General features: G+C 54.0%; 1 protein-coding gene across 1 annotated transcript; it reads left to right on the top strand.

The window, feature by feature from the left end:
• The first annotated feature begins 6 nt into the window (after nt 1-6).
• On the top strand, nt 7-2,485 carry MRPL28 (mitochondrial ribosomal protein L28). Its single transcript, XM_009708250.1, has 4 exons — nt 7-129; nt 471-605; nt 1,270-1,356; nt 2,408-2,485. The coding sequence occupies exons 1-4, from the start codon at nt 73-75 to the stop codon at nt 2,483-2,485; spliced, it is 357 nt and encodes a 118-aa protein (XP_009706552.1). The 5' UTR covers nt 7-72.
• The last annotated feature ends 8,137 nt before the right edge of the window (nt 2,486-10,622 follow it).

Raw genomic sequence — 10,622 nt, 5'->3', positions numbered from 1 at the left:
TGGAAGCCGCAGCTCTTCGACCGGCAGTTCTACAGTGAGATCCTCGATGCTAAGCTGACCATCACTGTCACCATGCGGACGCTGGACCTCATTGACAAGGCTTACGGCTTTGACTTCTACATCCTCAAGGTAAGGCCCTGTGGCCGGCAGGGTTGGCGGGACTCGCTGTGCCCATGCTGCCCTTGCTCAGGAGCTTGCAGGCATCTGCTGCTGTTAATGTATTAGTGCAGGTCTAAAGCTTCCAGTCTTTAATATCCGCTTGATTGGAGCCCTTGGTATTAAAGATCAGAACCGTGATCAAATTAGCTCCAGAACAAATCCAAAGGATCTTTCCCCTTTCATAACGCACGTCCTGAGAGCCTCTACAGCATGTGGATAGACTACCAGTGTTGTCTACGTACCAATAGACTTGCATGTTCTTTAGTAGCTGGTCTCTTGGTGCAATTTAACATCAGACTTTATTTCTTCAGACTCCAAAAGCTGATATGTGCTCGAAGCTTGGGATGGATTTGAAGCGAACGATGCTGCTGCGACTTGCACGGCGGGATCCTAAACTGCATCCCGATGATCCAGCCAGAAGAGAGGCGATCTACAATAAGTACCAGGTCGGTGTCTGACCTGCAGTTCCTCCCTGGTGTCTGCAGTGATGTTTGCTGGTTGTCCAGGCTGATAATGCCTTAATCACCCTGTCACAGTGCAAATCAGTGTTAATGCTCCTGCATTTAGCGTTAAAGGTATGGGCAGAGAAGATCTAAACATCATTTGCCAGGTTTTTCTTGTCTCTCTGCGGGCTGCGAATTTCTCTGCTGATCGTTTAGGAAGACAAAAGCCTTTATTTTTGCTGTGAATCCGAGGTCAGTGAGGGTCTGCAGTAAGCACTGGTAGGAGCTGGTGCTGCGGACAGCAGTGAGAATTTGTACTAACGCTGCAGTGAGGAGCCTAGACTGCCTGTGTGTGATTGAATTTTGTGCAGCTGGTGATGGTTCCCAGCGTAGAAACACCACCAGCATCCACAGTCCTTGGAGTTGTGCCGAGAAACAGCCCCAGAACTACACAAAAGAGAGGCACAGCAGCAGACACGACTGATCAGAGAAAGCAGGAGCCTCGCAAAGGGCGGTGGACTTTGATTGCCAGAAATGAGGGAACAGTTAAGATTTGTCTGTAGTAACATTCCTACTGGACCACATGTTTGTGTGAGTTGAGCATAGGGAGGATTTGCATCTTAGTCACGTGGAAAGACTGTACCACCTGCTCCATCTTTTATCACAGGAATTTGTGATCCCAGAAGAAGAAGCCGAATGGGTTGGCTTGAGTTTAGAAGAAGCAATAGAAAAACAGAGGCTCCGAGAAAAAAAGGTGAGTTCCTGAGGCAGTGCTTAGCACCGAGGAGCCTTAGCTGCATCAGGCTGCACATCCAGCTGATCTGAACAGCCTGAGCACTCCTGAGCGGTGGAAGTGCTGCTCCAAAACTCCTCAGCAACCACGTGAACCTGGTTAAATTTGGGTCCCCAAAACCTGGAGCTGGGTTAACGCATTGTAAAGCAGATCCTCCGGTCAGGGGAGAGAGTCCAAAACTCCTCAGCAACCACGTGAACCTGGTTAAATTTGGGTCCCCAAAACCTGGAGCTGGGTTAAATCGCATTGTAAAGCAGATCCTCTGGTCAAGGGAGAGAGATTTAAGGGGATGGCTCATAACTCATGCCCAGTTGTGTGAACATCTTTACCTGTGGTGGCCATCTGCTATACTTCTTGTGCTTTGGGACACGTGGATACAAGCCCAGGGCCCGGTCAGTTTGTGGCACTCTGTCACTGCACCTCACTTGTTAGAAGCAATATGCAGAGGAGGGTGCACCAGAGAGCTGCTGGGGCAAAAGGGCTTCCTGGGGTGGTGGGGTCTCTTGGTGATGTTTTTCCCAGACCTGTTGGCTCCTGTTGCGGCTGCAGCAGGAACAGAAAGGTCAGGAGCACTGTGACTGCATGAGGTGGTGCTGGGCTGTGAACCCTGTGGGGCTCCAGCTTCGAGGGATCTCTTCACCCAACATGCTTCAGTACCCCTTTGATTGAGGGCAATGTGAGGATGGAGGAAGGTGTTTTTAGAAGGAAAAGGATCCCTGCGAGCTACTGATGATCTCATCTGTGGGCAGAACTGGGAAAGCTGATGAATGTCCCACACAGGTACCTGTCGTCCTTGGGGCAACGTTACAGAGCTGAGCAGCAGCTGTGTCTGGAGGAGTAGCATAGCAGGTTGCCTTGTTCGGCCACTGAAAAAAAAACAGTTGCATCTTCCTCTGGTTTTAACTGTTAGCACTCCTGCAGCACTGACTCCCTGGGCTCTCCATTAGACTTCACTCCTTGCTGCTGGTCAGGTTCATTCCTTTTAAGTGATTTATCCTCTTCTTTGTTTCAGGACCCTGTCCCACTCTTTAAGGTGTATGCTGAAGAGCTTGTCAACCAACTGAAAGAACAGGCACTGCAGAAGCAGTAGAAGGAAAGAAACCTTTGGAGCAAAACCCCTGCTGCAGATCAAACTAGGGGTTCAGTGAGTCTTCTGTCTGAACCAGGCTTGCGTGGAAGGGGCCACACAAAGAGCATGCCTGGGAGCATGTTGCAGTTACTGGAGTCTAATGACAGCCTAAATTCAGTGAGGAACCATTCCTGTGGGCTGAGGAAAGAATTTCTGTCTTGTGACCTCTGAAAGTGTTCTTGTAAGACTGACTGAATGTGGTGGCTCTGCCTGTACAAGTAGTTGGCTGTTGTTGAGAGCTTGATCTCGATATCAAATGAAATATGTATTTTGGGAATATCAGTAAACTTTTCTCTGATATTCATTGCTCTTCACTGTATTATAGCAGGGCCTGCGAGACACAGTGGTGGTGTAACTCAGATCAATCCCCAGCCTTCTGCAAGAGAGACAATTGTGCCCCGAAATCATGACCCCAACGCCCTGCCTCAAGCGGTGCCTGCCAGCGGGTGGGGCTGAGCTCCCCTGCCGCAGTCTCTGGCCGTACAGCTCTAACCCCTTGGGTTCCAGCGCTGTTTCTGTTTGAAGCTGGTGACTTTTAATCTTTTCTTTTGTAAAAATGTAGTTGAAGTAGGTGTTCAAGCCTTTGCTCCTGTCTGGCAGCAAGGGACTGAAAAGCACTTGCCATAATTGCACGCTAGTGAACAGCCCTGTGTATCGCTGGTGTCGTAAGCTTCGTGGTCCTGCAGTGGGTTTCTGACTGGAGAAGAACCAGGCTCTCCTCCCTTTCCCTTCAGCTCTGAGGTGAGGGACAAGCGCAAAGCTTGCAGGGTGAACTTTGTGTGAGCCGTAACTCTGGATTGCTGCTTGCTCACAGAGGTGGATTCACCTTAACGGTGTCTTGGGATGAGACACACTCCCCCTCTCTAGCACATAAAGGCAAGCATACTGTCTCAGTTTCTGAGCCACAGGACCCACGATGAGAGAGAAACGGGGCTTGTAGAGCAGCGTGTGACTGGTCCCCTCTGCACTGGAATGGAGTAGAACCACAGGGCAGCGGAAATTCCCAGTGCCTTAATGTCTGTCTTAAAGATTTGGGGGCGAGGTGCTGCAAAGGTGGTCGCTGGCTTGGCACAGAGCCTGTGCTGGGCGGCTGGGAATGAGGGAGGTGGTTGAGGTGAATGCTATCTAAATGGTGGCGTTTCACAAAGACCAGACTTCTCTGCTGCTTTTTGGGGTAGGGAACAGGTTGGAGCCCTCGCAAGGGGTATTTGAGCCCCCCAGGTGAGTGTGGCACAGCTGTGCAGCCCCTGACTAGTAGGGCTGGTTGGTCAGGGGCTGCCAGACTGGGGCTATGCTCTCTCTGCATGGGCACAGGAGGCTCAGCGCTGCAGGGGTCAGGTTGGGTGGCAAAAGCTGGGGTGTTTCCAGCCTGCCTGTATGTCTTGGCTCTGGCGAGTCCAGGTTCTCAAGAGCAAACTGGCACAGAAGGTCACATTTGCCTAATTAATGATTTTGTAGCTAGGCCAGCACAATGGCATTTGCTCATCTTCTCCCTCTTCTGTAACTGAGCTGAGTGGGAAGCTGCTGCCCAGCTCCTCGGGGACCCTGACACTCTGCCCTCGTTAGAGATAATTAGCTGGGACAAGCTCCTTGTTTGACAGCTCTGCTCATCATTAGGGCTAGCACAGCTCATGCATTTTAATGTAGCTCTGAGCAAAGCTTCAGACTGTGGCTCCATCCCGGCCCCCCTCCATAGCTTTACTGGAACATGCTGGTCTGGCCTCTTGGGCCCGGTGCAGCTACGGCAGAGCCTGGCTGGTGCCTGCCCGGATCCTGCTCTTGAGACGTTTGCCGAATCTCTCCGAGAGAGCTTTGGCTGTACGTCCTCCCCGGCTGCACTGCTGGTATTGCCTGTCCTTGAAGTTGACTCTCTTCTTCAGTGCTGCTCATTGTGCACGCCCGGTCTGCAGGATCTGCTGCCTTGGGAAGGTTTGGTGGGTGACAAGGGGTAGGGGGAGCTTTCGGCCAGACCTGGGGGAGAGCTCCTGTCCCGCTGGGGGTGGGGGGTGCTAATGGGGGCACTGCCAGAGTGCAATAGGAGCTGCAGGAGCTTCTCCACAGGGAAGCTGTTGGGGATGTGTATCCTGATTTCTGAGTTGCAGCCCTGCATTCTTTCATCCTGCCTTTGCTGAGAAACATTCCCCTTGCTCCCTTCCCTACAGCTATGTTGGATGTGGCCGGGAGCTTCCCCTCGAGGACAGACTCTCACGGAGATACTCTCCCGACTTGAGGAAAACTGGAAATGCTGCTTGCGGACCAGGGGTGCTGCAGCTTCAGAGAAAGCGAAGTTGCAAGCGTGCAGGGCTGGCTTGCCCTTCTGCTACGTGGAGTAGCAAACATCTCGAGGTGGGGAGGGAGCCCCTGTGCAGCATTTGGGGTACTTTGGGCTACAGATACCCCCAGCCAGGTTACCTTGAGGAGGTGGAGGAATAGCTCAGGGCCCAGTGTTAGACCAGTCCTGGTTTTATGCCTGTTCGTGAGCAGCTCTGACCACAGACAGCTTGACTCTGCTTGGAGGGTGTGTGTGTGGGGGGGTTTCACCTGTGTAGGTCTGCTCAGTCTGGCAGATAGCAGGTTCCTTTGCTTCCCTAGCAAGGGGAATCAGAGGAGCTGGTAGTTTGCCATGACAACGTCTTCCCAGGAAACCACAGATGCCACAAACCCACGAGTACAAATCAGGTGCTGTTAACTTGAGGCTGCAAATCCATCCCGGGACAGGGGAAGGGCCTGGCCACCAAGCACAGCTCAAATCCGAGCACCACCTCGGGATTCGGCAAAGGTCACCAGGCTCCTGCTTCTGGCCCGAGGGCAGGCGCCGTGCGTGTCCAACGCCACAAGGATCCCGAGCCTCGCTGCAGCGTGCATGGCAAATACCGACACGTGGGCTGGGAGCAGAGACCCAGCGGTTTGCAAGGACGTGACAGCCGCTGACAAACTGCCAGAGAGCACTGCTCAGGGTCACCTTGAACTTGGCAGCTTAAGATTAAGGCTGGGGTAACAACGGAGACTGCTCAGAAGGAGGAACAGTGAAAAATGATCTCAGCAAGACAGCAATGAAAGGAAAAATCCCAAGGCAAACTGGCAGGCTGAGGTTTGTGCCGATCCGTTGATGCACTTCCCGGGCAAGACAGCTGCTCGCTGGCATCTTGACCGCAGAATCCCTTGATTGTTTTATTTTCCTGAACAGGGACTGCAGCCAGTGCTGGGAGGACTTCTGATGGGGCAAGAAAAGAGGGCTGCTCATCCAAACCCAGCCGTAGCACTCTGCCCGAGGCTTTCACTCAAGCCTCAGGTTTCCTTGGCCGTGGCAGATAAGCACCGCTCAGCAGCGCATCTGTAAGCACCAACAAAGGAAGGGCTTGAAGCCAGGGCTCCCCATGGACTGCGAAGCCGTGAGCTCCCGAGAGCCGCCCTGCAGTTTCCCAGGTGTTGGTGGACAAAGCCATGGAATGCAAACGGTGGGCTGGGAGATGCACGTGTGCAAGTATCGACCACCAGCGCTGGGAAGTCAGAAGGTCAATCCAGAGCTGAGAGATTCCTGTTTAATTCATTCGTCAGGTAACAAAAATATGCCATTCTCTTTAATAGTCTCAGCAAGCCTGCCACAAATGTGAAAGTGCCCCTTGAAGCATGAAATTTGGGTCCAGGTGCTGGTTGTGGAGGGGATTTGATATTCAATCATCCTCAAACCCAACACTGCAAAATAATAAAGCAGAGAAAAAGGTTAACTGGGGAAGCCTTGTTTGAGATGGCTGGACTAATTCTGCTGTTTAGCAGTAGCAGGAGACATGCACTGACTTCACGGATCTGAATTCTGACATGGGGGTTAGCTGGTATCTTGAAGCAACATTTAAATTTTGCCTGTCTCACTCATGATTCCCAGCAAGTCGTGGTCACTGATCCAAAAACCAGCTTGAGGTTTTCTTACCCATTTACATTCACGAATTAAACAGCATTTTACTTTTCAATTCCCAACAACCCCTCTGTACTCAAGCAGAAGTAATATTTTTGGGAGCATTAGCAAAAGCAGCGTGTCCCTGCCTTTCATGCTGGTCTCAAAGGCAAGGCTGCGTTTTCCCTCGTGGCTTTGAGGCTCTTGGTTTGGAGTAGCCGTTGCAAAGGGAGGTGATTTTTAGGAGTGCCGTGAATCACCATGAACCCCATATCAGCACAGGTCAAAACTTAGCCTGAAAGTCATCCCCCCGTCCTATGGCATTTATCAAGAAGAACTGAGATTTAGAAACTCAAATGGGCAATTCCAGCAAACGCCTTTTAAATATTGCTGCTATGTTTGCTTTCAAATCAACAGGACTCGATTTCTCCCAAAAAGCTGAACTCGGATGCTGAGGGCTGTTGCAGCTGAGGGGGTACATGCTGTGTTCACCCCCACAGCTTTCCTTGCTGCTTGGGATTTGCTTCACGGTGTTTAGAGGTGATGGGAAAATGGCAGCCAACGTCCCTGTGGCTCTGCCGGTGAGTAGCAGTTGTGATTAGTCATTTGGGATTTGGGGGATGAAGATGGAGGCAGGCTCGTCTCAGAGGGGCACAGGGAAGGGCAGGAGGCTATGGGTAGCGATGTGGGAAACACTGGTTGGATGTAAGGAAAAAACTTCTTCCCCAGGAGGGTGGTGCAGCCCTGGGACAAGGTCTGGAGAGGTGGTGGCACCTCCGTCCTTGGAGGTTTTCAAAAGGACAGGGCGAGGTCCCAAGTGACCTGCTCTGGCTTTGCAGCCAGCCCTGCTCGGAGCAGGAGGTTGGACTGGAGACCTCCAGAGGTCCTCCCAACCTCACTTTTTCTGTGATGCAGTTTCTAGGAGCTACTCCACCTCGTGAAGCTCCCTGCAAAACGACCATCAACTTGAGGAGGGGAGGGATGAGTAATGAACTGAAGAAATCCAGCTACCAAGTGCTGGCAGGAGGAGAGGGAGTCTAATAGCTCTGCTCCCCGCCTCGTCTGGGGTAGGAACGGTCACCATCCTGCCTGAAGCTCCTTCTGCAGCTGGGTGCTGTGCTCTCCCTTCTCCCATCCACCCAAGGAAGCATCTCACGCACCAAGCCATCACCTCCAGGAGAAGTGGCTGTGGGCAGAGCTGATGGGATGGAGCCATTGGCCGCACGCTGGATTGCCGGGAGCCCAGTGAAGCGGAGCAGCAGACATCAACCTGGCTCTGACGGAGCATCCCTGGGGCTGCTGGCCTCAGGCGCTGGTTGCCCATGCCCAGCACAAGGCCCTGATGGCTCTCTGTGAGTGACTGCTGGGTTTCCTGGTCCTGCTGGTTCCCGATGTGCTGCTCATCCTGGCCAGGTCCCCCAGCCCTGGAGGGGATGAGGCAGGAGATGGCATGGCCAGTTGTGTCACAGCAACCGTGGTGGCCTGACGGTGCCCTGCTCCGCAGGGCTGGGGCTCTGCTGTGGGCAGGACGCGCAGCCAGGTGAGACCAGCCTGCGGCCAGACACGGGGTCCTGGGTGGAGAAGGACATGGGCAGATCGGGGAGCGGGGCTTAGTTTTTACAGTAAGGAGTCATAAGGAAAAAAAACCCAACTCATAAAATCTACATATGTGAATGCATTAATTGCCAAAAGCATCTGCGCCCTGACACGTTCCTGCTGCAATCTGTCCTACAGGCGTGGGCTGAGCTGGCCTGGGGACGCTGGACCAGGAGTGCTGGGAGAAGGACATGGGCAGATCGGGGAGCGGGGCTTAGTTTTTACAGTAAGGAGTCATAAGGAAAAAAAACCCAACTCATAAAATCTACATATGTGAATGCATTAATTGCCAAAAGCATCTGCGCCCTGACACGTTCCTGCTGCAATCTGTCCTACAGGCGTGGGCTGAGCTGGCCTGGGGACGCTGGACCAGGAGTGCTGGGCACAGGGAGCACGGGGGGGTATGTGGGGTTACCTCCATGCACGGCTCCTGCTGCACATCACGGACTGAGGTTGGGCTCCTTGGCTGCAGGAGGAGAGGCTGGGGGGGTGCGTGCAGCTGTGCCAGCTGGGGACTGGCCATGGCCTCCTTTGCCTGGCTGGACCCTGCCGTTGGTGTGCATCTCCATTGCGCACGTTTACCGGGCTGCCATCGCCATGGTAACGCTGAAAATGGTGCTGGTTCAGGCCAGTTAGAGCACTCCGACAAATGCAGAAAATGGCATTTCTGAGACAGGAGCAGGGCTTTGCTCGCAGGGCCTCCAGGTACCTGGGAACCTGGCTCCTCAGAGAAGGTCCTCGCAGGACCCGGTGTCCCCAGGGTTGTGTGTTCCAAGCTGGGGTTGAAAGGTGGTGGAGGGACCATGCGGGATGTGAGATGCTAGGGAAAAGGGAGCAGCCGCAACATGGGCTTCTCCGGCAGCGCGCCTGGCGTGGCCGGGACTGGGACCGGCAGGGCTCGTCCCTGGGACGACCTCAGGGTCCGAGGCAGCCTGGGGCTGGTACAAAGGATGGGGCAGGCATTTCATGGAGCTGCATCCTCACCCCACGTGTCAGAGCCGTCCAGCGCCGTGCTGGTGTTTCCTAGCTATCACTGTTCATCCTGGTAAGCAGCAGTCTGTTCCTGTTTGCGAGGACAGCTCGCTGTGGTACAGTCGGGCGGGATTTTTCCCTGTGTGCCTTTATAAAGGCTGAACTCTGCCTGCTGTTTAATCCTCCAGGCAGTCCCCTAAGATGCTTTTGCAGCTCCTCCTCGCCAGCCCTCATCATCTCGCCCTGATCAACCAGGTATGGGCAGCAAACCCCATCACCTCCCTTTTCCCAGGACCTGGAGGAGTGCTGGGCTGTGTGGAGAGCCCTTGGGGGCTGCCCTGCCCTTCACCCCACTGCAGAATGCCCACTTGGTGCTTTAACCAGGTATTTATTCACACGGGGACTGGCCCGCTCATTCCTAGGCATCTTAATCACCTTGACAGCCCTTGATATGGATGCTCCTGAATGTGTGGTGAGACCCAGGTGGACCTTCTCAGCTGAGTCTCACCTGCCCAGCGGGATGCGAGGTGACTCTGCCCCGGTAGCCCATCGCTATCTGTGCGTCCGCTCATCTTCCTCCTTCGGATGTTGTCCCTCGACTTCTGAGGCTGGTCGAGGACCTGAGTTTGGTTAAATCCTTCCTCCTGAAAGCCGTGCATGGATTTGAGAGGTTTCAAGTGGTGCAAAGTCTTTACTCCTAACTTTAAGCTGCCTTGCTTCAGCTCTGGGAATTGAGCCTTGTAACGCTCTGGCTCCCGGAGCAAGGCTTTGCCGTACCTGGTATTTTCTCATCTTTCTCGTGTTATAACCTCTCGGTCTGTTTGACATCAAGCTTCAAGTCTTGCTGCAAGGCTTTTTCTCTAGAAATCATTAGCTGTGGCCCTTTCTCTTTGCAACAGTTCTCTACCACTGGTTTTAAAGTGTGGGACTGGAGGTGGGTGCCAGCGCCAAAACTTGGGGAAGATCTCCTTGGATGCAGGCACCGGTCTAGCAGGCTTCTGCCCGGCCGGGCGATCCCGGGATGTGCAGAGCCAGGACCTACCGAAGTGTGGAGGTGGGAAATCACCCGTACGCAGACCCGCTTGTCCTGCTCAGCTCCCCTCTCCTCTGCGAATGCTCTGTTTCTCTCGCCTGTTATCAGTTTTCCCTTGTTTTCTGCATGATACGCTGCAGAAAAAGGAGAATTAAGGCCTTTGCAGGGCTCTGGAGAAGGTACTTTTGTTGAGGGGGGCTTGTGGAGCAAGACAGCGGGTCCCTTGAGGAGGGGCCAGGAGGTCCTGGGTGACAGGAGGGGATGGCAGTGGTGGGAGGAGAGGGCAGAGGGTGACGAGGCCCTGGCGTGGGAGCTGGGGTGATGGGCGCAGAGCAGGGGGCCGGTGGGTGCGTGCGGCTAAAGCTGTGATGGTGTGCGGCTAAAACCGTGGCGAGCCAGGGAGTTACCATGGGAACCGCCGGAGGATGCTCGGAGGGCAGCGCAGCTCTCGCCAGCACGGCTCCGTGGCCTTGGTGCCTGTGCCCGCGTCCCTGGGCACAAGTGCGGGTGGAAGGCTCCCCTTGCTGGGAGCGGGGCTGGGTGGGCTCCCAGCCCACAGGTACCTGGAGAGCCAAACCCCAAAGCACTTCACAGAGAAGCTGCCT

Source organism: Cariama cristata, unplaced genomic scaffold (assembly GCF_000690535.1).
Source record: "Cariama cristata isolate BGI_N322 unplaced genomic scaffold, ASM69053v1 scaffold6419, whole genome shotgun sequence".
NCBI classification, from domain to species: domain Eukaryota; kingdom Metazoa; phylum Chordata; class Aves; order Cariamiformes; family Cariamidae; genus Cariama; species Cariama cristata.
This window is presented reverse-complemented; position numbering and strand designations above follow the sequence as displayed.

Excerpts from the sequence above, each read along its gene's own strand:
- MRPL28 (XM_009708250.1), top strand. The coding sequence starts at position 73 with ATGCGGACGCTGGACCTCATTGACAAGGCTTACGGCTTTGACTTCTAC. Across the intron at positions 606-1,269 it reads CGATCTACAATAAGTACCAG|GAATTTGTGATCCCAGAAGA; the intron begins GTCGGTGTCTGA and ends CTTTTATCACAG. Across the intron at positions 1,357-2,407 it reads AGAGGCTCCGAGAAAAAAAG|GACCCTGTCCCACTCTTTAA; the intron begins GTGAGTTCCTGA and ends TCTTTGTTTCAG.